The sequence below is a fragment of the Sus scrofa genome, chromosome 6 (genome assembly GCF_054392235.1).
Source record: "Sus scrofa isolate SSC_HxYL_T2T_F1_AM1 chromosome 6, Sscrofa_HxYL_maternal_Yorkshire_Landrace_v2.0, whole genome shotgun sequence".
Lineage (NCBI taxonomy): Eukaryota > Metazoa > Chordata > Mammalia > Artiodactyla > Suidae > Sus > Sus scrofa.
In genome coordinates, this window is record NC_139388.1 from 29,817,317 (window position 1) to 29,843,630 (window position 26,314).

The 26,314-nt window shown below is 46.1% G+C and overlaps 1 protein-coding gene and 1 long non-coding RNA gene across 4 annotated transcripts in view; both read right to left on the reverse strand.

Annotated features, from left to right (window-relative positions):
* Positions 1 to 26,149, reverse strand: part of RANBP10 (RAN binding protein 10) — a 76,407-nt gene extending 50,258 nt beyond the window's left edge. For all 3 annotated transcript variants that reach the window (XM_084960024.1, XM_003355780.6, XM_084960023.1), the window contains exons 1-2: positions 25,891 to 26,149; positions 25,010 to 25,121 (exon numbers count right to left, since the gene is read on the reverse strand). Coding sequence is in view for 2 of the 3 variants with exons in the window: in XM_003355780.6 (XP_003355828.4) it covers positions 25,010 to 25,121; positions 25,891 to 26,125 (347 nt within the window). In the remaining variant the exon portion in view is untranslated. The remainder of the gene's footprint in view (positions 1 to 25,009; positions 25,122 to 25,890) is intronic.
* On the reverse strand, positions 13,556 to 20,533 carry LOC146402269 (uncharacterized). Its single transcript, XR_014805849.1, has 3 exons — positions 16,672 to 20,533; positions 15,842 to 16,170; positions 13,556 to 13,909 (listed from the first exon to the last, which is right to left on the reverse strand). It is a non-coding gene; the product is annotated as an uncharacterized LOC146402269 (long non-coding RNA).
* Positions 26,150 to 26,314: the final 165 nt, after the last annotated feature.

Consider the following 26,314-nt stretch of genomic DNA (forward strand, 5'->3'; position numbering starts at 1 on the left):
AGCAGAATACACACTCTTCTCAAGTGCACACAGAACATTCTCTAGGCTTGATCACATTCTGGGCCACAAATCAAGCCTTGGTAAATTTAAGAAAATTGAAATCATATCAATCATCTTCTCTGACCACAATGCTATATGATTGGAAATCAACAAGAAAAAAAACTGCAAAAAAACACAAACATGTGGAGACTAAAAAACATGCTACTAAACAACCAATGGATCACTGAAGAAATCAAAGAGGAAATTAAAAGATACCTAGAAGGAAATGACAACAAAGACACAACAAACCAAAAACCTCTGGGATGCAGCAAAAGCAGTTCTAAGAGGAAAGTTTATAACAATACAAGTCTACCTCAGGAAACAAGAAAAATCTCAAAAAAACAACCTAACATTGCACCTAAAGCAACTACTGAAAGAACAAAAACCCAAAGTTAGCACAAGGAAAGAAATAATAAAGAGAAATCAATGAAATAGAAATGAAGAAAACCATAGAAAAGATCAATCAAACTAAAAGCTGGATCTTTGAAAAGATCAGCAAAATTGATAAACCCTTAGCTAGACTCATCAAGAAAAAAAGAGAGAGGACTCAAATCAACAAAAATACAAATGAAAAAGAAGTTACAACAGACTGCTACAAGCAACTATATGCCAATAAAATGGACAACCTAGAAGAAATGGACAAATTCTTAGAAAAGTGCAATCTTCCAAGACTGAACCAAGAAGAAATAAAAAAAGATGAACAGTACAATCACAAGTACTATAATTGAAACTGTGATTAAAACACTTCCAACAAACAAAAGTCCAGGACCAGATGGCTACATAGGCGAATTCTATCAAACATTTAGAGAAGAGTTAACACGTATCCTTCTGAAACTATTCCAAAAACTGCAGAGGAAGGAATGCTCCCAAACTCATTTTATGAGATCACCATTACCCCTGATTCCAAAAGCAGACAGAGAAACCACACAAAAAAGAAAACTACAGGAGTTCCTGTTGTGACACAGCAGAAATGAATCCAACTAGTATCCATGCGGACAATGTTTGATCCCTGGTCTTGTTCAGTGGGTTGGGGATCTGGTGTTGCCATGAACTGTGGTGCAGGTTGCAGACATGGCTCAGATCTGGCATTGCTGTGGCTGAGGCCGGCAGCTACAGCTCCGATTCAACCCCTAGCCTGGGAACTTTCACATGCTTTGGGTGAGAAAGGAAGGAAAGAAAGAAGAAAGGAAAGGAATTACAGGCCAATATCACTGATGAACACAGATGCAAAAACCCTCAACAAAACACTAGCAGACCGAATCCAGCGATACGTTAAAAGGATTCTACACCATGATCAAGTGGGATTTATCCCAGAGATGCAAGGATTTTTCAATATCCACAAAGCAATCAGTGTGATACACCACATTAACAAACTGAAGAATAAAAACCATATGATCCCCTCGATAGATACAGAAGAAGCTTTTGATAAGATCCAACACCCATTTCTGATTTCAAAACAAAACAAAACAAAAACAAAAAAAAAACCTCCAGAAAGAGAGCATAGAGGGAACCTACCTCAACATAATAAAGGCCATATATGACAAACCCATAGCTAACATCATTCTCAATGGTGAAAATCTGAAAGAATTCCCATTAAGATCAGGAACAAGACAAAGATGTCCACTCTCACCACTACTATTCAACATAGTTTTGGAAGTCCTAAGCATGGCAATCAGAGAAGAAAAAGAAATAAAAGGAATCAAATTGGAAAGGAAGAAGTCAAACTATCACTGCAGATGACATGATACTATACCTAGAAAATCCTAAAGACTCTACCAGAAAACTATTAGAGCTCATCAATGAATTTGGTAAAGTTGCAGGACACCAATATAATACACAGAAATCAACTGCATTTCGGAGTTCCCATCTTGGCGCAGTGGTTAACGAATCCGTCTAGGAACCATGAGGTTGCGGGTTCGGTCCCTGCCCTTGCTCAGTGGGTTAATGATCCGGCGTTGCCGTGAGCTGTGGTGTAGGTCGCAGACGCGGCTCGGATCCTGCGTTGCTGTGGCTCTGGCGTCGGCCGGCAGCTACAGCTCCGATTCGACCCCTAGCCTGGGAACCTCCATATGCTGCGGAAGCGGTCCAAGAAATAGCAAAAAAAAAAAAAAAAAAAGGAAAAAAAAAAAGAAATCAACTGCATTTCTATATACTAACAATGAAAGATCAGAAAGAGAATTTGGTAAATAATCCCATTTACTGTCACATCAAAAAGAATAAAATACCTAAAATAAACCTACTTAAAGAGACAAAAGAAAAAAAAGAGAGAGAAAAGGAGTTCCCTTTGTGGCTCAGCGGTTAATGAACCTAACTAGGATTCATGAGGATGAGGGTTTCAATCCCTGGCCTCATTCAGTGGGTTAAGGATCTGGCATTGCTGTGAGCTGTGGTGGTGGTCAAAGACTCAGCTTGGATCACACGTTGCTGCAGCTGTGGTGTAGGCCGGCAGCTGTAGCTCCAGTTCAACCCACAGCCTGGGAACTTATTTCCATATGCCATGGGTGCAGCCCTAAAAAGCAAAAAAGGAAAAAAAGAGAGAGAGACAAAAGACCTGTACTCTGAAAACTATAAGATGCTGATGAAAGAAGTCAATGATAACACAAACAGATGGAAAGATATATACACCATGCTCTTGGATTAGAAGAATCAATACTGTCAAAATGACTATATTACTAAAGGCAATTTACAGATTCAATGCAACCCCAATGGCAATCACCAATGGCATTTTTCACAGAACTAGAACAAAATATTTCCAAGTTTGTTTGGAAGCACAAAAGACCCAGAATAGCCAAAGCCATCCTAAGAAAGAAAAATGAAGCTGGAGGAATCAGGCTCCCTGACTTCAAACTATACTATAAGGCTACAGTCTCAAAACAGTATGGTACTGGCACAAAAACAGAAATAGAGATCAGTGGAACAGGTGCAGTCACTATGAAAACAGTGTGGAGACTCCTCAAAAAACTAAAAATAGAATTACCATTTGATCCAGCAATCCCACTCCGGGGCATCTATCCAGAGAAAACCATGACTCAAAAAGATACATGTACCCCAATGTTCACTGCAGCACTGTACACAATAGCCAAGACATGGAAACAACCTAAATGTCCACCAACAAAGGAGTGGATAAAGATGTGGTGTATATACACAATGGAAAATTACTCAGCAATAAAAAGGAGTGAAATAATGGCATTTGCAACAACGTGAATGGACCTAGAAATGATCATGTTAAGTGAAGTTAATGAGACACAAATTTCATATGCTATCACTTATATGCAGAATCTAAAAGAAGGATACAATGAACTTCTTAGCAGAACAGATACTGACTCATAGACTTTGAAAAACTTATGGATACAAAAGGAGACAAGTTGTGGTGGGGAGGGATGGGCTGGGGGTTTGGGATGGAAATGTTGTAAAACTGGGTTGTGATGATGGCTGTACAACTATAAATATAATAAAATTCACTGAATTAAAAACAATAACAACAACAAAGTATAGCCAGCTGGATCCATATAGGATTGTAAAGGCACCTCACACAAAGCTTTTTCTCTGGGGTCTCCAAAGTCATTACCCTCGGCCCATACAGTCACCACTGGCTTCCTCAATTATCCAAAGCTAAGGTGGTGATGTGTGAGGCCCCAGAGACTGCCCCCCCTTCCTTTCACCCAGGTATTTAAAGAACTATGGCAGCCACAGCAAGGTGGGACTCATGCTGGGCAACCCTGTCAAAGATGTTTCAGTGAGGGCAGGTCAGAAAAAGAAATGAACAGGTTTTTGTTTTGTCTAAATATTTTCAATGTACAAAGAAACAGTGAGGTATTTCCCCAAGAAGGGAGAAATAAGAGAAACAAGTCACCACCATCTCAGAGTAAAATAGTAGAAGCCCACACATGATGCCTGATATTAACCACACATGAGTATCAAGAGATAGTTGAGGAGTTCCCGTCGTGGCGCAGTGGTTAACGAATCTGACTAGGAACCATGAGGTTGCGGGTTCGGTCCCTGCCCTTGCTCAGTGGGTTAACGATCCGGCGTTGCCGTGAGCTGTGGTGTAGGTTGCAGACGCGGCTCGGATCCCGCGTTGCTGTGGCCCTGGCGTAGGCCGGTGGCTACAGCTCCGATTCAACCCCTAGCCTGGGAACCTCCATATGCCGCGGGAGCGGTCCAAGAAATAGCAACAACAACAACAAAAGACAAAAGACAAAAAAAAAAAAAGAGATAGTTGAGTCTCTCACAATAATGAAAACAACAACCAAGATGGCTAAGGTATAACTTTATAATTGTGTAACAATGTGAGTGTACTTAATGCCACTAAACTGTACCCTTAAAAATAGTTAAGGAGTTCCCTGATGGGCTAGTAGATTAAATAGCCGGTGTTGTCACTACTGTGGCACAGATTCGATCACTGGCCCAGGAACTTCCACTTTCCATGGATGTGGCCAAAAAAAATTTTTAAATAAAAATTGAGAGTTCCCTGGTGGCTCAGTAGGTTAAGGATCTGGCATTATCACTGCCATGGCATGGATTTGTTCCCTGGTCTGGGAACTTCTGCACGTCACAGGTACGGCAAAAAAAAAAAAAAAAAAAAAAAAAAAAAAAGAAAAAAATTAAAATGGTAAAATTTGTTATATATATTCTACCACAATAAAAAATGTTTTTTGTTTTGGGTTTTTTTTTTTTTTAAAGCAGGACTTCCCTTTGTGGTGCAACAGGATTAGCAGCATCTCTAGAGCACTGGGACGCAGGTTTGAGCCTGGCACAATGGGTTGCTGCATTGCTGCAGTTGTGGCTTGGGTTGCGAGTGTGGCTTGGATGGATATGATCCCTAGCCAGGAACTCCATATACTGCAGGTCTGCCAAAAACAAAATAAGAACAAAATAAGTAAGTAAATACTTTACCTATTTCTTTCTTTCTTTTTTTTTTTTTTTTGTCTTTTGAGGGCTGCACCTGTTGCATATGGAGGTTTCCAGGCTAGGGGTCCAATTGGAGCTGTTGCTGCTAGCCTACGCCAGAGCCACAACACCAGATCTGAGCCATGTCTGTGACCTATACCACAGTTCACGGCAATGCCAGGTCCTTAACCCACTGAGCGAGGCCAGGGATAGAACCCGAAACCTCATGGTTCCTAGTTGGATTCGTTTCCACTGCACCATGACAGAAATTCCTAAGTAAATACTTCAAAAATACAGTTACATGGGGTTGCCTTATTTTGACCATTTCCAAGTAGCTGTACATTTACATTCCAACTGTTCCCTGCTGTAACTGGCAAGAAACCATTTCACATACACTGCCCCATCTTAGACTACTGCTTTTCTCTCCTGGCACATTCCATGCACCAAATGCATCTGTTTCCTAATACTACCAGAGTTCCCACTACATGGTGCTCCTGAACCTGTGAGCCTTCCCTCTGCAGTAATGCTCCTTTGCCCTTCTATGGCCAGCTGCACCAACGGGTTTCAGAGGCACAGGGAGGAAAGGCTCTGACCCACCCATTTTCCTGTGAAACCAGCTACCCTCATCCTGCTGGGCAGGATGTGGAAAAAGACACCAATCAACACATGGCCCTAATAACTGGCTTACAGGGGTTAGGGAAAGGGAAGGGAAGGGAAAGGAGAAAAGGGAAAGGAACAGCACTTCAAAGAATGACTTCCACAGTTCAAAGGACTCTAGACTCTCAAACTGCCTGCTACCTTTTGCCAGAAGGAGACCTTTAAAAACCATCAGAAGAAGCAGCTGTGTAAATCTGCTGGAAAGATTCCTATTAGACTAAAACCTGTACATTTCCCCAGAAAAACAGCAGCTCAAATAATCAGCTTCCTTACTTTACATGGAAGAGGCTGCCAAAAGTTGGTCTCCATTCCTTTAATGCCTCCGCGGACCAAGCAGCAAACAACCACAACTGCCCTGCAATTATCAATCAACATATGCAAGTGCAGCATTGCCAGGAGTTTTCTTAACCTGAATGGCAGGCCACTCATCTTGCTCTGTTCAGAGGGTCCTGGCCTTGCCTAACACATGTGATCCCATCCCTGACAGTAAGATGAGGGTTTGTGTTTATAGCACATACGCTTCCTGGGTGACCCTCGACCACCACTCAAGGCTAATGCAAATAACAAAATGATCAAGGGTCATCCAGGAAGAATATGCTTGGCCACCAGCAACAGGGCTCTGGTTCCACAACTCCCCATGGGAACAGGGAATTACTAGAGCACATGCATTCAAACACAAGTTGCTAAGGTCTCCCCACAGGGGAAGCCTCTTCCACTGCCAGCAGTTAGCCCTCAATACCTTCCTATAGACTGCCCCACGAGTGGGACAGTATTTACTGGTGGATGGTCTGGCGGCCTCTATACAAATACCAGGGTGAGGTCAACTTGAGACTCCGAGTAGATATGCTAAGGGCAGAGCACCCACAGGAAACCAATACCCATACTTGGATATCATGCCCTCATGAATGTCAATGACACAGGGAGCAGCCCCACAGACACCTAAGTTGCATGTTCATGTGAAGTTGGAGCTAACACAGTGTTCAAAGGGAATGACTCCTAACTCTTCAAACACTGGATGACATTAAGTCTTTTCCAAAAGTAGGATGTCCTAAAATTACAAAAAGATACACCCTTTCAGCAAATCTTCATACATCTGAAAACTCTTTATCCAACCAGTCTGAGATAAGCAAAGAGGGGGAAAAACTACAAGGACACTGTGAATATACTAAAAATTACTGAACTATACACTGTAAGTGGGTAAATTGTACAATATATTAAATTACTTCTCAAAAACAATCAACAGACTAGGTATAAGTGAACATTATATCTCGGAGGTGTAAGAGGTATATTTCAGAGTTTCCACTGTAGCTCAGTGAGTTAAGAACCCAACTGGTATCTATGAGGATGCAGGTTTGATCCCTGGCCTCACCCAGTGGGTTAAGGATCCAGCATTGCTGCAAGCTGCAGTGGAGGTCACATTTGTACCTCTGACCCCGCACTGCTATGGCTGCAGTGTAGGCCAGCAGCTGCAGCTCCAATTCAATCCCTAGCCTGGGAACTTCCATATGCTGCAGGTGTGGCCCGAAAAAAAAAAAGAGGAAACTATCTCAATATAATAAATGCCATTTTGAGAAACCCACAGCTAACATTATATCCAATGGTGAAAGACTGAAAACTTTCCCTCTAAGATCAGAAATAAGGAGTTCCCATCATGGCGCAGCGGAAACAAATCCGACTAGGAACCATAAGGTTGCAGGTTCAATCCCTGGCCTTGCTCAGTAGGTTAAGGATCCAGCGTTGCCCTGAGCTGTGGTGTGGGTCACAGACGTGGCTGGGGTCTGGTGTTGCTGTGGCTCTGGAGTAGGCTGGCAGCTACAGCTCCCATTCGACCCCTAGCCTGGGAACTTCCATATGCCACAGATGCAGCCCTATAAAGACAAAAAAAGAAAAAAGAAAAGAAAAAAAACAAATAAGACAAAGATGCCTGCTTTTGTCAGTTCTATTTAACAGGTGATTAGAAGTTCTAGCCAAAGAAATTAGACAAGAAAGAAAGGAAATAAAAGTCATCCAAATTGGAAAGGAACAAGTAAAACTATCACTGTTCGCATATGACATGATCCTACATGTAGAAAATCCTACAGATACCACAAAAAAACTCTAAGAACTCACAAATTCAGCAAAGTCACAGGATACAAAATCAACCCACAAAAAGCAATTGTATTTCTACATACTAACACTGAACAACTGAAAAAGGAAATAAAAAAAATTCCATTTACAACAGCATCAAAGAAAATAAAATACCGGAGTGCCCTCATGGCTCAGTGGGTTAATAATCTAGCACTGTGGAGTTCCCATCATGGTGCAGTGGAAACGAATCTGACTAGGAACCATGAAGTTGCGGGTTCAATCCCTGACCTCACTCAGTGGGTTAGGGATCCAGCATTGCCCTAAACTGTGGTGTAGGTCACAGACACGGCATGGATCTGATGTTGCTGTGGCTGTGGTGTAGGCTGGCAGCTGTAGCTCTGTTTAGACCCCAGCCTGGGAACCTCCATATGCCTCAGGTGGGGCCCTAAAAAGCAAAAAAAAAAAAAAAAAAAAAAAAAAAAAAAGAGTCCAGCATTGTCACTGCTGTGGCTTGAGTCACAGCTGCAGCATGAATTCAATCCCTAACTGGGGAACTTCCACATGCTGCGGGTGTGGTCAAAAAAAAAAGAGAGACGCAAATAAATGGAAAGACATCTGTATTCATAGACTGGAAGACAATATTGTCAAGATGTCAATATTACCCAAAGCAATATATAGAGTCAATGCCATCCATCTGGAATCTCCAGGGGAAAATGAATAGCCAAAACTATCATGAAAAAGAAGAAAAAAGTTGGAATTATACTTCCTTATTCCAAAACTTACCAAAAATCTCATCAAAACAGTGTTGGTATTGGCATAAAAATAGGCATAATAAAATAGGGAATCCAGAAATAAACCCTCCTATATGTAGTCAACTGATTTCAATAAAAATGCCAATTCAATTGGCAAGTGACAGTCTTTCAACAAATGGGACATTTGGATTTTCAAAAGGATATACAGCTGGTGCTGGGACAAGTGGATATCCACACGCAGAAGAATGAAGTTAGACCCTTACCATAAACCACATGCAAAATTAACTCAAAATGGAACAAAGACCTAAATGTAAAACCTAGAACTATAAAACTCTCTGAAGAAAACAGGAGAAAAGCTTTATGATAGTCAAATTGGCAATGATTTCTTGGATGTGATATCCAAAGCACAGATAAACTAGACTACATCTAACTTTTCTACATCAAAGGACTCTGGCAACACAGTGAAAAAAACTCAAGAAATGGCAAAAAAAAAAAAAATCTGCAAATCATATATCTAATGAGGGTTTAATATCCAGGACATACAAAGGACTCTTACAACTTAAGAACAAAAAAACAAGCAACGTAATTAAAAATGGGCAAAGGACTTTAAATGAGATAGAAATAGCCAAAAAGCACATGAAAAGATGTTCAACATCACTTAGGAAATGTACATCAGAACCACACTGAGATACTACTTCACACTCTTTAGTATGGCTATTAACAAAAACAACAACAACTACAACAATCAGAAAATAACAAGTTTTAGGGAGAATGTAGACAATTTTTTTCTTTTTCTAAGGCCACACCTGTGGCATATGGAAGTTCCCAGGCCAGAGATCAAATGAGAGCTGCTGCTGCTGGCCTACACCACAGCCACAGCAATGCTAGATCCAAGCCCCATCTGCAACCTACGTCACAGCCTGAGTCAACACTGGATCCTCAACCCACTGAGTGAGGCCAGGGATTGAACCTGCATCCTCATGGATACTAGGCACATGCATCCTCATGTGACAATGGACTTCAGCACTGTGAAATTAAACTACTTAAACCACAGAACTAGTAATATAACAGAAACAGGGGAAATTCACTTTTCCATCCACTCACAAAGAATCTTACAAGCAAGCCTAAGGTTCCCTCTCAGTTACCAACAAATGATATATGTAGTGCTTTGCCAGGTCCTGGACTGATGCAGTCCCAGCTCTCTGACAGCTACCAAGAATGAGGCAAAAGAGTAAGGAAAAGGTACAATGAAAAACCCTAAACACAAGTAAGTTCACCTTTGCGTTTAAAGAGCAGGAAGAATGATGTTAGAAGCCTCTCCTCTGTTGATTTCTGGTGGCACTTGAAAATGAATAGGTTAAAAAAAAAAGAAAGAGAATGGATGGGTTGTTTAAAGTTGCTTGATCCTTGCTAACACTGAGTAATTCAGTAAAACCAAGTGTGATAAATTTCTCTTCAAGGCCTTTGTAGTCACCCATGCGCAAAGATCTTCTGTGTCTAGTACAGCCCTGGGAACACAAGGGCGGATTCTCTGCCCTGAGACACTTTCTAATGCCAAGTCAGGGGAGGGCCAGAGAATCAGGGTGCACTGACTTGGGGGTTCCCAGAGGAAGTGAAGGCTGAGCCAAGACCTAGTAAAGGAAATGAGAGGAAAAAAAAAAAAAAAGAGTATGTTCCACGCAGAAGCAACAGAATGTGTTGAGGCGTAAAGGCAAGAAAACAGCCCCACGGTCAAGGAACTGAGAGAAGTTCACTGTGGCTGGGTCACAGCTAAGGGAGACGTAAAAAGAGCCAAAGCTGGAGCAAGAAACAAGCTATTCACATACAGCCTGCATGCTAGCGTAAGGAGTTTGAAATTCATGGGAAGTCAATGGGAAGCTGCGGAAAGGGTTTAGAAAGGGCGCAGCTGATCAAACATCTGATACTGGGGAAATGAACTGAAGTGGCAAAACTAGAGGCTACCAAAATCACCCCAATGGAAGATGACAAGGCTGGACAAGGACAGAGCAATGGGTATGGCAGGAGGTGGAGAAAGCCAAGTGCTCTTTAGAACACAGTGAACTTACAGGGTGGGGATGAGCTGCCCAGGACACATTGCAGCACAGTTACCGAAGAAAGGGCAATTCTCTGAGATGCATTTGAAAATTTTGGAGCCTAGGAGTTCCCGTCATGGCGCAGTGGTTAACGAATCCGACTAGGAACCATGAGGTTGCGGGTTCGACCCCTGCCCTTGCTCAGTGGGTTAAGGATCCTGCGTTGCTGTGGCTCTGGTGTAGGCCGGTGACTATAGCTCCGATTGGACCCCTAGCCTGGGAACCTCCATATGCCGCAGGAGCGGCCCTAGAAAAGGCAAAAAGACCAAAAAAAAAAAAAAAAAAAAAAAAAAAAGAAAATGAAAATTTTGGAGCCTAAGGACGAGTCAGTAGCAGCCTTTCTCCAGCCCTGCTCCAGCCCTGGCATTGACCCTGTGCACAAACAGCTGAGAAGGAAACATACCGGTATCAGAGGAAATACATCAGGCAAACCCAGATTCAAATCATCTCTGCCACTGAGTTCACCGGGTGCCCAAGGGCACAGCACATGGCCTGTCAGAGACTGCTTCCTCAGCCATCACCCCTCATATCATAGAGAACCTCAGGGCAGCCACAGAATAGGATCAGAGCACTTAGGCCCAGCGACCACCTCACTGTCCTCTAGTTCATGCATTGGAGGCTCTTTTGGCATTGGAATCTGGGAAAGGAAAGTAGGCCATCCTTGAAGACTTGGATCTTAGGACATCCAAAAACAAATGCCTGCTTACTTGGGATTGCCAAAGAGAAAAGAGGTGAACTTTTGCTTCCGTCTTGGTAACAGGGTCAGGCAATGCTAGGAACACTAACAGACACAGGCTGTCATGGTCGCCTGGCAGAGAGGTGATAAGGGCTCTCACTCTCCAAGCAGGTAACTAGAATAGACAGAGCTTAGCTTCCCTACACTCCGTGTCTCCACCAGGGCTTTCTTTTGAAGCAGGAGGATAAACCTGAGAAGCTTGAGGGAGAATTTACCCCATAAAATGACTGAAAGTAAAGTAAGCCCATCTGATTTACTCATTTCTTCTATATGTCAGTAAAATGCAGAACACCACTTGTCAGAGAGCTGAGACAGCCAGTAGCCATAGAGGGGCACCAGACAGGCTCTCCTGGCAGAGAGACCATGAGTTGGCCTATACCTTCTCAGTGTCTATACTACACCACCAAAACCACAATGCAAGCTAGAGCTGAAAGAGTGACTCTGCCTCTCTATTGGGCTCCATAGAGAAGAGGGCAGCAGGTGGAGCTGCCTGGGCGAGGCTAGGTCAGGATCTACCAGAGAGCAGGACAGAGGAGCAGCTGTGGCCCTCAGCTGACCAAATAGCCAGGTCCCCCTGGGTTTCTCACCATCCATCGCAAGCAGCAGGGGCAAACTGGGGCCCTGGAAAATGGCCAGCCTTGAGAATGGACTGGTGGTTTCTGGGGCCCATGTTGCCTTCCACCCCCCTCTGCTGACTCTCCCACAAAAGCAACAGTCCGCTAAAACCACTGCAGTCACGCGGAGAGATGCAAGCACACTCCAGTCAGCCTGGATTCTTCCTTTTTCTCTTTAGTTTTCCAGGTTTTCTACAATTAACATAAATTACTTTCATAGTCATAGAAAAATCATTTTCAAGAGCCTGCTGATGGCTGCATATTGAGGAGGTTGCTGGCTCTCACACATCCATTCTCCCTTGATTGTTCCAAGGCAACATTTCAGTGCCAGGGACACCTGGCTTTCATGGCCATCTCCTCAGTACACTCATTTCCCTCAGCCCTGACAGAAGGGCAGAAGCTGCAGCAGAAAAGCACAATGTCAGAAACAGCAGGAAAATCAGAAGGGCATACCTTCAGAAACAGAAGGAAATGATCAAAGTCCATGCTCAGTGGAAAAGCTGGAGCTCTGGCTCACATGGCACCTAGTATATCCCAAGCATAAGCCAGAGCACACCTTCAGGAGACCCTGCCAAACAGACACAGCCTCGGCATAGCTTTAACTGACTGGAGATTTTTCTGTGATCCATGCAGGCCTAGGGGTAGACGGGGACAGGAGGAGGCCTCTGGACTCACACCTTCTGGAGATGTACAACAAGGCCTGGAGGAAGGCGACCACCCGCTTGCTGTCACCCCTCACCCAGTGCTGGGAGACAGCGTGGAGTGCCCAGCACAGGGAACCTCTCTGACAACGAGTCTGACATTCCCTTCCTGCCTCCTGAAGAGTTTTAAAATAACAAGAACACTTGGCAGCAGGGCTCCGGAGACAACACCTCAGACTCTGAAGCCTGATCTCAGACAGTCCGGCCCAATACAGGACTGTGGGTCTTGGATTTCACCCTACATCTCAGGTTCCCTATCAGAAGAAGAGAGGTTGGACTAAAGGGCTCCTAAGCTCCCTCCCAGCTCTAACCTACAGACTTCAGTTCTTGGCAGAATAATATCTGGGTATTGTTGCAAATGTACTGCACCCAGATGCAAGTCTAAGATAGGGAAGACCCTAGAATAGCAATCAAAAAGCCATCAGGGGTTCCCACTGTGACACAATGGGATGAATGACATCTTGAGAGCCCTGGAACGCAGGTTCAATCCACGACCCAGCACAGTAGGTTAAGGATCCAACATTGCCGCAGCTGTGGCATAGTTCGAAACTGTGGCTCAACTCTGATCCCTGGCCTGGGAAGTCCATATGCCACGGGGCAGCCAAAAAAAGAAAAAGGAAAAAAAAAAGCCATCAGGAGTTCCCTGGTGGCCTAGCAGTTAAGGATCCAGCATTGTCGCTGCTGTAGCACAGGTTCAATCCCTGATCCAGGAACTTCTACATGCTGCAGGTGTGGCCAAAAAAACAAAAAAATTAAATTGTAAAAAAAATTTAGGAGTTCCCGTTGTGGCTCAGTGATTAACAAATCCGACTAGGAACCATGAGGTTGCGGGTTCGATCCCTGGCCTTGCTCAGTGGGTTAAGAATCTGGTGTTACCGTGGAGCTGTGGTGTAGGTCACAGACATGGCTTGGATCCTGTGCTGCTGTGGCTCTGGCGTAGGCCAGCGGCTACAGCTCCAATTAGACCCCTAGCCTGGGAATCTCCACATGCCACAGGTGCGGCCCTAGAAAAGACAAAAAAACAGAAAAAAAAAATTAATTTACATTGTAAAAATTGTTTTGGAGTTCCCACTGATCAGTAGCATCTCTGCAGTGCCAGGACACAGGTTCGATCCCTGGCCCAGCACAGTGGGTTAAAGGATCTAGCACTGCCAACTGTGGCTTGGATCTAATCCCTGGCCTAGGAACTCCACACACTGTGGAGTGGCCAAAAAAGAAGAAAATAAAAAATAGTGAATAATTTTTTTTTTTTTTTAAGCCATCAAGAGGAGTTCCTGTTGTGGCTCAGTGGTTAATGAATCCGACTAGGAACCATGAGGTTGCGGGTTCAATCCCTGGCCTTGCTCAGTAGGTTAAGGATCTGGCATTGCCGTGAGCTGTGGTGTAGGTTGCAGAGGCAGCTCGGACCCCACATTGCTGTGGCTCTGGTGTAGGCTGGTGGCTACAGCTCCGATTAGACCCCTAGCCTGGGAACCTCCATATGCCGCAGGAGCGGCTCTAGAAAAGACAAAAAAAAAAAAAAAAGAAAAGCCATCAAGAAAACATCAAAAGAGGGAGTTCCCTGGTGACGTAGTGGTTAGAATCGGGCACTTTCACCACTGGAGCCTAGGTTCAATCCCTGGTTTGGGAATTGAGATCCCACATCAATCCATTGCATGCAGTGCCCCCCGACAAAAAAATATACCTTCTGAATACAGATGCACAAATCCTCAACAAAACTGTGGCAAATCAAATTCAACAACATGTTAAAAGGATTAATACAACGACCAAGTAGGATTTACGCCAGAAGTCAAGGCCGGTTCAACATAAGTAACCAACATGATAAACAGTGTTAATAGAACAACGGGAAAAAAACCCACATGATCATCTCAATTGACAGAAAAATCCAACATCCCCACACAATAAAAACACTCAGAAAATGAGGAATAAAAGGGAACTTCCTCAACATGAAAAAGGACATTTATGGAAAATCCACAACTGCCTCAATATTCATCTTATCTGGGAGCTCTTCCTTACTACCATGCTAATTTAGGTTTAAAGCCCCCCTCTAAAATCACAGTAATCATCCATGAGGTGACACCCCCCCCACCCCCACCCTCCACCCCCATCTCAGTCCTAGTCAGCAATGAAACTCCTCCTGGGTGCAGCCAAATCCTAGTACTGTGCCCAGATTATAGTTCTACGGCATTGTGACAAGCCCCTCCCAGCCAAACACCACTGGCCTGCCACCATCACTGAAGGAGAAAGCAAGGTTATGAGTAGCCTATTTTGTGCCCTACGACAGTATCATCATCACAGACAGGAGGCTCAGCCTTGAAGAGAACACCATGCTTTCAATCACACAGGTGGATTCTGCCTTCACCATGTGACAGAGCTTCCTGAGAGCATCGTGGGATACCCTGTGCACAGCCATTTCTGGGATAGCTCTAAGGAGACAGGATACGTATTCAAGTGGACAAACGACTACTCACTCCATGGTGTTGATAGGAGCTGCTATTTACCACAAATATTATCACTACCTTTATACCTAGTACCTGCCAGCCAGCCTAAAGAACATGGCGGACCAATGAGCCAGCTGCAAAGACATACTCATGAATTTCCTGGTGGCTGCTGTGACAAAACTGCCTCTGATCAAAGTGACCCAGAAAAAGCAGTATAAGGAGACGATGATGCGACAGACTTCTTGGGCTTCTCACTGGGCTGACCCAGACCACTCTGCCCAGTGACGGAGCTGCATGAATATGTTTGCCAGCTTTCTGGCTTCCTGTCACTGATCCACTCTCAAATGAGGCTTCACCCCATCCTCTTCATAAAGACCAAGTCTCTATTCTGCAGATGAAATACTGAGACATAGAGCAGCTCAGAGGAGCCTGGGCTGAGTGAAGGAAGGGAAGTGAGAAGGGACAGAGTCAGCTGTGCTGGTCCCACTGCAGGTCCACTCAGCAGCTGAGCCAGATTGTGCCAAGCATCCAAATAAACTAAAACAAACTAGAAAAGGAAAAAAAAAAAAGATCAATAGAAACTCTTTTCTTGACTCGCTGGACTGCACAGGACTGCTCCAGACTCACCTCACTGCCTTCTGTGTCCCAGGACTAGACCGTGTACAGTTTAATTATGGAATATCAAATAACCAATAATTTGGGGGGGTTCCTCTTTTTATGGCCCCACCTGTGAATCGAATTGGAGCTGCAGCTGCCAGCCTATGCCAGCTTCAGCAACGAGCCACATCTGCAACCTACAGTGCAGCTTGAGGCAACGCCAGATCCTTAACCCACTGAGTGAGGCCAGGGACTGAATTCACATCCTCACAGAGACAACATCAGGTTCTTAACCCACTGGGCCACAATGGGAACTCCTAAATAATTATTTTTGAAAGGAATGCTATGTGGGTTTAATTTTTTTTAATAATTAAAACTCTTAAAAACCAGAGCTCTTTCTTTTCTTTTTATGGCCACACACGCAGCATGTGGAAGTTCCCCAGAGTAGGGGTAGAATCAGAGCTGCAGCTGAAGCCTACGCCACAGCCACAGGAACAGCAGATCCCAGTCACAGTTTTGGTGTTTTTTTTTGGTCTTTTTGCCTTTCCTAGGGCCACACCCGTGGCATATGGAGGTTCCCAGACTAGGGGTCTAATCAGAGCTGTAGCTGCCAGCCTAAACCACAGCCACAGCAACAGCAACGTGGGATCCAAGCCGCGTCTGGGCCCTACACCACAGCTCATGGCAATGATGGACCCTTAACCCACTGAATGAGGCCAGGGATCGAACCCGAAACCTCATGGTTCCTAGTCGGATTTGTTAACCACTGTGCCACGATGGGAACTCCAACCTGAACATTTTTAATTTCAGCTCCATCAGTAGGATGCCTCCAGGCCCACAGAGCTCTAGTAAGAGGTAACAAAGAGGAGTTCCCGTCGTGGCACAGTGGTTAACGAATCTGACTAGAAACCATGAGGTTGCAGGTTCTGTCCCTGGCCTTGCTCAGGTGGGTTAAGGATTCGGCGTTGTCGTGAGCTGTGGTGTAGGTCACATACGAGGCTTGGATCCCAAGTTGCTGTGGCTCTGGCAGAGGCCTGCGGCTACGGCTCTGATTAGACCCCTAGCCTGGGTACCTCCATATGACGCGGGAGCGGCCCTAGAAAAAGCAAAAAGCCAAAAAAAAGGTGATGAAGAGACAAGCTCCTCAACTTCAAGGCTAAGGTGATTCTTGGAAGCTGCAGGAAGGTAAGGTCTGCCATTCTCAGGTCAAAGGGCCAGTCACCACCACCCTGTTCCTTGCCCCAAACCCTCGAGGAGCTGCTGGAATTTCACTGGACAGTTTCATCTTGGCATCTAACACCTTAGCTCAGAAGGCTGGCAATCTTGTTCCCATCAGAACCTGCCCCAGGTAAGAAATCAAGAGCCTCCACAACCGAGGAGGTCTCTGGGGCCATGGTTACAAAATGGTCCCTGAGAGAAATTTCAGGAAAAACACCAACTGACATTTGGATCTGAAATGGGAGCTAATATTTGATGCTGGGGATTTTATTTCCTGGTCCGACAGGCCTGTTTAAAGCCACAGTCCATCATGACACTGGCTACTGCGTAAAAGCTGCTCCTCCAGCAACTACAACCCCACCCCACCCCTTTGCCAGGAAGCCACCCAGTCATCCACTGAGTCCAACTCTGTGCAGCGCCCCCTCCCCACTGAGAGGAGGGGCTTTACAGAGAGGAACTAACCCCTTAACATCTAAAGAAGAACAAGCCCAAAGAAAAGGGGGCCTTAAGAGAACTCCTCGATGGCCTAGTGGTTAAGGATCCGGGGCACTGTCACAGCTGTGGCTTGGGTCACTGCTAGAGCGCCCATATGCCATGGGTACAGCCAAAAAGTTAATTAAAAATACATAGGTAAAATATGGAGTTCCCTTCATGACTCAGTTGTTAACGAACCTGACCAGGATCCATGAAGATGCAGGTTCAATCCTTGGCCTTGCTCAGTGGGTTAAAGGATCCAGTGTTCTAGTGAGCTATGGCATAGGTCACAGGAATGGCTCAGATCTAGCATTGCTGTGGCTGTGGTGAGGCCAGCAGCTGTAGCTCTGATTCAACTCCTAGCCTGGGAACTTCCATATCCCGCATGTCAGCCCTAAAAAGCAAAAAAAAAAAAAAAAAAAGTAAAATAAAAAAACATTTTGGGGAGTTCTCACTGTGGTGAAAAGATTGGCAATACACTACAGCACAGGGACACAGGTTCAATACCTAGCCCAGCACAGTGAGTTAAGGATCAGGCACTGCTGCAGCTGCAGCAGAGGTCACAGCTGCAGCTCAGATCTGATCCCTGGCCCGTGAACTCCATATGCCATGGGGTAGCCAAAAAAAAAAAATTTTTTTTTGGTTTAAAAAAAACAAAAAAAAAAGACATGGCAAATATAACTACCAATAAACTCCTGGCACAACAGTTGATATTAAAAGAGAGCATTGTATAAAATAGTCCATGATAATTTCAATTTACATGGCTTTGTAAACCGGGTTATAGCCAGTTCTACTCAGCAAACCATGCCCTGTTTCTCTGCTCTTGGTTCAGAACTGCCTTGGCAATGTCCTCTAGAAGGGTCAAGCTGAGCCCCTGGACCATCTGGACACAACTGCTCTTCTCCTACCTCTCTTCACCTCTTCAACTGTCTCCATCCTGAGGACCAGTAGGCTTTATCTCATGATGAAACTGACTAAAATTTAGCAGCTGCCAGGTATATTGTGCACTAAGAAAACTTCTAGGGGGGCTCTGTCTGGACAAGAAGAAATGCCACTAACAATCAGTAATGTTTGCCATAGAAGCTGAGCAGAGAGCGGGAGTATTTGAGCCTTGACATTTGCCATTCATAACCAAAACTTCCCTGGAATCCCAGGCTATCTCTAAAGTCCAAGTGGTAGGAGAGGAAGAGAGCTTAGGAGGAGTACAAAGGCTTACCCCTCCCCCATTCCCTACACAGTCCAGGGAATCTTTTACTGGCCCCTTCCTTCATGGCAGAGGGCTGGGCCCTGTTCCAGCACCAAACTCATTTCTAGCAATAGCATCAAAATATCACATTTCCGGAGTTCCCGTCATGGTGCAGTGGTTAACGAATCCAACTAGGAACCATGAGGTTGCGAGTTCAGTCCCTGCCCTTGCTCAGTGGGTTGACAATCTGCCGTTGCCGTGAGCTGTGGTGTAGGTCGCAGACGTGGCTCAGATCCTGTGTTGCTGTGGCTCTGGCATAGGCCGGTGGCTACAGCTCCGATTCGACCCCTAGCCTGGGAACCTCCATATGCCGCGGAAGCGGCCCACGAAATGGCAAAAAGACAAAAAAAATAAATAAAAATAAAAAAAATAAAAATAAAAATATCACATTTCAATTACAACAAAACACTATCCTGGAGCTAGAAAGACATTGTCTGTGGATTTTAAACAGAATTTCTAGGGAGGCAGAGGAATATTCTTGCATTCAAACAGTGTTATCCACCATTCTCCTAGTGATCAGTCCCTTCTTTCTAACTTGACCCTTGACCACAGAGACACAGTCTGGGGCCCATGATTTCTTCCCAGTGGTCCTAGAATAGGATGGCACCGTGCCTGCCATGAACAGTTACTGAATCTATCCTCCTGTGTTCCACCCCAATGAGCTCTTGCTTCCCCTCTAACAAAAAAATCTCCCTCACTTGATGACCCATATAGGAAAAAGAACAAACAATGGGGGGGGAGTGAAATGAATTTTAGGAATTTCTCTAGAGGCTGATCCTTGACCAAGGAACTCCCAGTAATAAAAAAAGAAACTCGCAGCTGGAAACTAGGCACTGACCTACAATGGATAGGGAGGTCCCAGGGAAGCCTGGATGTGTTCAGGGAAGGAACAGGTCTGATCAGAAAAGTGCACGTGGAGTTCCTATCATGGCACAGCGGAAACAAATCTGACTAGGAACCATGAGATTGCAGGTTTGATCCCTGGCCTCGTTCAGTGGGTTAAGGATCTGGCACTGCGGTGAGCTGTGGTGTAGGTGGCAGATGCAGCTTGGATCCTGTGTTGCTGTGGCATAGGCCAGCAGCTGTAGCTCCGACTTGACTGCTAGCTTGGGAACTTCCATATGCCTTGGGTGCGGCCCTAAAAATAAAGCAAAAAAAAAAAAAAAGGAAAGAAAAGGCAAAGTGGATGCCACATGGATTCAGTCCCATCAGCCTATGCCAGAGCTACACTGCTATAAGCCCAACTAGATCTGGGCTTTAACCACCAACACAGGTAAGCAGTACAACACCCCAAGATGCTCCAGAACCCCAATGCACCATGTCTCCAGAAGCAGTGTGATATGTTACTAGGGAGAGATGCAGCCCAAAGCTCAGCATCTGCCCTCGAGGCCATCAGCACGGGGAGGCAGTCAGGGATAACAAGCCACAATCACTGTTTGTACCCACCTTGGGCAAAGATAGCACCCACTTCTCAGGGCAGGCAGGACAAGGCGTTCCCCAGGTCCACCTTGAGTGCCAAATTTCTCATCAGCACTAGACAATGCACAGAGACTAGAGTAAGGGGACCCAGGGTGAGGGGCCAGCCACAGGCTGTCTCTAGGCAGGAGCACCTGTGTTCAAGTGGCTCTTCAAACCGGAAACATAGAAGGTGAGATATTAATTGGGTGAGTGAATCTCTGAGTCTCCATGGAAAATCACGGATGTCTTTCAGACAGAACTTGACAAAACCAGAATACCAGAGAACACTGGCACACAGAGCATGTTCACCTCTGAGAAGCCTCTCTGGCTACCAGTCTTCAACACCGTACCCCTGCATCCCACTACACGGGAGACAGGCCGGCCGAGAGAGAGAAAAGACAACCACTGTAGGAAAACCACGCCCGGAGTCAAGAACCTAAAGCCACTAGCCTGCACCACACAGGGATCTCAGCCAGAGGAGCCTGGCTGAACCTGCAGTAGCTTCTCCCCATCCATTCCAAAAAACTCAGACCCAAAGTCCTCATATACCACTACTGCCCTCAGGGTAAGCCCAAGCTCTGTGGCCACAGCACACAAGGTTTTTCTGACCCTGGTCCCTCACTCTATGTTCCATGTCGTTTGATGGAACCCTGTTCCTTCTTGTCTAGAGCATTGCTTCTCACTTTGCTCACCTGGAACCCTCCATCCTATCATTCCAGATTTAACATCATCACCTCTTCTTTCTTTTGTTGTTGTTTTTTTGTTTGTTTGTTTTTTAGGGCCACACCCATGGCATATGGAGGTTCCCAGGATAGGGGTCAAATCAGAGCTGTAGCCGCCAGCCTACGCCTCTGCCACAGCAATGCCAGATCCTTGACCCACTGGGTGAGGGCCAGGGATTGAACCTGCATCCTCTTGGATACTACTCAGATTCCTTTCTGCCGAGCCACGACAGGAACTCCTCATCACCTCTTCTTTGAAGCATTTCCCAAACTCTCGGGTACAGGAGGAAGTCCAGCCTCTGGGCCACCCCTGGGTACAGCACACATCATGGATGGGTGTCCTCGACACCACCCTGTGAGGTCATGTGCAGGCATTTCCGCCTCGTCTCTAAGTAGGCATCAGGCCTGTACTCCTGGGACTCAAGCCTGGGACTAGGATAAAAAACAATGGGTGCCTCATTGCAGTGTGGAGAAGTAACGGATGAGTGCACTGCGGCTGTCCAAAGGAAGTCAGCTCCAAGTGCAAGCAAAAGCAAGCTGGCTGTGGTCAGAGGGCCACAGGGCCTGAGCACCAGCTGCAGAGGGGAGCCCTCGCCAACTCCATCCAGTGTTCTAGCCCAGGCTTGCTGTTCTTGGGTAGAGCCACTCATCACATGTCAAGAGGCTGCAGCCGCTGGGATGATGTTACAGTCTATTTTGAGGGTCACACTGGCGCATCTGTCAGCCTGGCCAGACACACCCTCCATGTGTCATCACTAGAGTGAGAGACACCCACAGGTCCATGAACTCTGACTGAGCAAGTCGTTTTTCCAGGGACCCTCAGTTTCATGGTCTCCTTGGCTTCCTAACAAGATCAACCCAGACGCTCTTATCTCCTGGCACCACTGGAGGGCTCTGATGTTTCCTCACCCCAACAGATCTGCTCCTGGGGTTCCCAGCTCTGGTGACTCGGCAAAATACAACTGAAGGCTGTCAGTCTCTTTTTTTTTTTTTTTTTTTTTTTTTTGTCTTTTTTGCCATTTCTTGAGCTGCTCCCACAGCATATGGAGGTTCCCAGGCTAGGGATCGAATCGGAGCTGTAGCTGCCGTCCTACACCAGAGCCACAGCAACGCAGGATCCAAGCCGCGTCTGCAATCTACACCACAGCTCACGGCAGCACCAGATCCTTAACCCACTGAGCAAGGCCAGGGATCGAACCTGCAACCTCATGGTTCACTAGTTGGATTCGTTAACCACTGAGCCACGACAGGAACTCTTGAAAGCCATCAGTCTGAGCCTGGCTTGTAGTGCAAACATAACTCCTCCTTCTCCAGCTCTCCCTTATATTTGAGGGGTGCCCAGAAAGCCCAGCACCCAGATGTCAAGCCAGTTACCAACCAAACTCATTTTAGGTCCAACAGGTCTCACCTGCCAGGAAACTCCTACTTATCCTTCAAAGCCGTGCCCAGGCTCTGCCTCCTCCTGCAGAGAGCCTTTCAGTCCACTCTTTACTAAGTAGGCCAGAGGCTAAGAACAAGGCTGGCCTGTGTAGGCTTTACCTCTGTTCTCCCCGCACCTAACATGGGCCTAGCACATAGTAGTATGAATCAATATAACCCTTGAAATGAAATCTTTCTAATTAGACAAGCTTAGTGTGTTCTATGAAAGACAGCTCAGAACAAAGGCCTTTCTGGAAAACAATGACACTGACAACTAGGTTAATAAACACCTTTTACAAAGGAGGCCTGTACTCATATCTACAGAAAAACAAGTTTATAGATTCAATGGGATGGTAAAGTCAATCAAGCCCAGTCCATAGCACGAAACACTTCTCTGGCCCCACTCAGCATCTTTCAGCTCTGTCCCCTAAGAACAGTGTGATCTCCTAAGAATCTAACTGGACATTCCTTCACTCTACCCAGGGAAGGAATGTGATGGGGAAAGGCAGCAGCAGCAACATGGACATAAGTGTCTGAGATGAGGTGAGAGCAACTGATAGGTGAGGCTACTCCACTGCACACCCTAAGCCCTGCAGCCAGGGAAGGTCACCAAACATGCCAGGGGCTCAGGGCTTAGCCACAAAACAGGTGCACCATCATCTGCTCCAGCCACTTTCCAGCAAACTGGTGAGGATCAAACTAGGTAATACAGGAGAGCTACACAACCAGTTAACACCTGGGTCATGGACCAAACCCAAGTCAGAAACTCACCTCCAACATTCACAGGAAACAGGAAACAAGCTGATTACTGTCTTCCCTGGAACCGCCCTTCGCCTCCTGAAAACCACACCTGGCCCATCTAGCTACATCTTAGCCATGAAAAGGCTTTCAGGGCCATAAGCACATACATGGATATTCATACACTTCCCTTCTGACAGTGGTAAACTGAAGCAGGCTACCACAGGCATCCATGACCTGGGACCTTTCTAAAACTGAGGCTTCCAAGTCAACTTAACAGCAATATTTACAACATGTAAATATGCTAGGAAAGTTGGGAGATGCTCAGCTTTCTCTAGATTGGCAGCCAAAACCTGAGTAAGGTAATCTGACAAGACCTTCACAACTAAAATGTTAAAAAAACCAGGTGAAGGAACCCACATCTCTACAAGTAAACACTTCTGAAAAACTGCTCTCCTCTTTCACTAGCTCAGCTGTTATCTATAATTAAGGACTCTAAAGAAGATAATCTATTTGCCTCCCTACAAGTTTAAGAAACCCCCCTCGGTTTCTTTGGTAGTATAAAACCATAGCACCAACATTTCAGTCTGTATCTTTGCAGTGTTTAAGAGGCCATTCTCATTCACACTAGTTTAAGCACATTAAATATATGCACTCTGGGGAGTTCCTGTCATGGCTCAGTGGAAAGGAATCAAAGTAGCATCCATGAGGATGCCAGTTCTCATGGTTCAATGCTAGTCCACTGGTTCGAGCCCTGGCCTTGCTCAATGGGTTAAGGATCTGGAATTGCTGTGAGCTGTGGTGTACGTTGCAGACTCGGCTCAGATCTGGCGTTGCTGTGGCTGTGGTATAGGCTAGCAGCCACAGTTCTGATTCAGACCCTAGCCTGGGAACCTCCATATGCCGCAGGTGCAGCCCTAAAAGGAAAGAAAAATAATGCACTTTCATCAGATGGTGGAAATGGAAAAATACAAGCTTTAAAGCCCTTTAATTATACAAGCTTCCTGCAATAAACAGGAATAAAAGTAAAAGACACAATAGCTTGCCATCCTTACAATTTCAGAATCATAGAATTCTGGAACTGAAGGCAGTTTAGCGCTAGCCTAGCCCCCCACAGTACAGACAAAGAGATCTAAGCCCCATGACCTACCCACAACCACACAACTCTCCCAGGCAGGGATGTTAAGGCTTCACTGAGAAAGCAGGCAAAGCTCCAACTGCAGCAGTCCTGCCCCCAGCATCGCCCCCTGGCTGGGCATTTTGCATGCACCACAAGGGGGACAGTCCCAAGGAGAAAGAAAGTATTCTGAACACTCAGGAACACACATTTGGGGTTGGCATGAAGGTCACTGGTGGGGTTAGCAAACTCCCCACACCAGACCTAAGATCTGATGAGGAAAGCTTTCCCAAGGCAGGTGAAATCATGTTATTTCACAACTTAAACACCTGTTTTACAACAATTACCAGGAAAAAAACAGAGAGACTAGGAAAAAAGGAAGAAAAATGACAAATCTCCCCTGTGATGTCCTGTGTCTGCTTAGATCACCCTAAAATAGGGAGCTTCCCTAATGCTGACTTTAATATGGACCTTCCTAAAGCTGGTCCAACTGGTGTTCAAGTCCCGAGACTGAAAAACAAGTTTATGAGTAGCAAGGTCACCTGATTTTGACCATGTGCATGCTGTTTACCCTAAGATGACAGGCCAGTGGCTGCCGCAGCTTTGATGAATGCTGCAAAGACTTTACTACTCCTTTGAAGTCTAAAGGGGCCTCTACATGACTAATAACCATAAAAAGGAACCTTGAATGCAGCAAGAGTGTGAAAGGAGGGAAGTCACAAACACCCCACAATAATGGGGAAACTCCATTCTGGACACTGAATTGTTAATGTAAACTTGGTTCCCTCACCTATGAGGTACCTCATTTCGTCATCACTAAAGAGAAGCCCCTCCTCTACACCAGGTTCCTAACTGCCATCAAAGGCTGCTGCTTAGACCAGGCCATGCCTACAGCCAGGTAACAGAGGCAGCCACTATTAATCCCCTCTGCAGCCCAGACCCATACAGCTCAGCAGCTCACACAAGTCACAAGGGTCAATCAGGAGACCTCAAACTTTGACCAAAAGGAACAGCTCAGTATTGGGCTTACCCATCTCTTCCTTTGCTGACAATCTTCACCTCAAAGTAATAAATGCCACAGGCAGCAGGTATGGGGTGGGTGGCGCGCACTGAGGCTGCATCTTTGTGATTTTTGCCATGACCTAGTAAGAGAGGACAAAGAAATTTCAGCAAAAGGAAATGCAAATGGAAGACTCATTCTTCTCTGCTCCACAGCAACTTCACCCCTCATAGCCAGAGGAAGCCCTTTCCTGGTCCAAGGTGTAATTAGACAACAACTGAGCAAACACACAAACCTCCCACCTCATCCTCAGAACAGTAGCACTGTCTGAGACACTGTCTCCATACAAACCACAGGAGGCATATGCAAGGTGGGTGACAAGTGAGAGATTCCCTCGTGCTGCTGCCAGACTCTCCAGAATACAAGCAGCCAAGCAGCCCACTTAGGAGACTAAGGGAGGAAGAGGCAGCCCTGGAAGATGGCCCCACAACTTTAGCACAGAACCGTAGGCAGTGTCTGAGATGTCCAGCAGGTAAGCAAGCTCATGCACCTCTGGCTAATAGAGAGGATGAGACCACTAATGTCTACAGAGACGTTTAAAGCTAAGCAGTGGTGAAGGGCCCAGGGAGAGTTCCAACTACCACAGGACAGGCAAGAAGGCCTTGGGTGCAATGTCCAACCCAGCACTGGGTTTGGACACCTGTTGAGGTTCTCCTGACATCCGAAGTCTCACGGCAGAGTAGGCTAAGCAGCCAATCCTCGGTCTGGTCAGCCCACCACCCAAACACCCAACAGGAGCTAAGGCCTAATCCGGAGCTTGGGGAAAGGAAGTGATGAAGCAGGGGCTGGACAGCACAGCCACCCTGCTGACGCTCTGGCCTTTTACCCCCCGCGGCCAAACAGGCCGATACCTTTGTAGTGGACGCGGAGGTTGCCCTGGGAGAGGCCGATATAGTTGTACTTGTCCTTGGGGCTCCAGGAGCGCGGCAGCGGCGTCTCATGCTGGTTGACCGCGGGATACAGGCGCTGCAGGCGCCGGCTCAGTTCCTGCTCCCCCGGAGACGGCAGCCCGCCCCCAGCGCCCCCGCCGGAGGAGTCTCCAACCTGCGGGCTCCCAGCTCCCGGATCCGCCGTCGCCGCCGCCATCTTGGAGGGAGCTGCTATTGTGTCACTGGGGGCGGGGAAGAACAGGACTAGATCCGCCCCGCTCAGCCAATGGCCGGAGAGCAAACCCGGGCCGCAGGGAAATCGAGTCCGAGTTAGGTACCTCTCTTTGCATACTGCCACGCCCTGCCATATTTCGGACTTCATTTCCCAGAATGCAGAGCTCTCCAT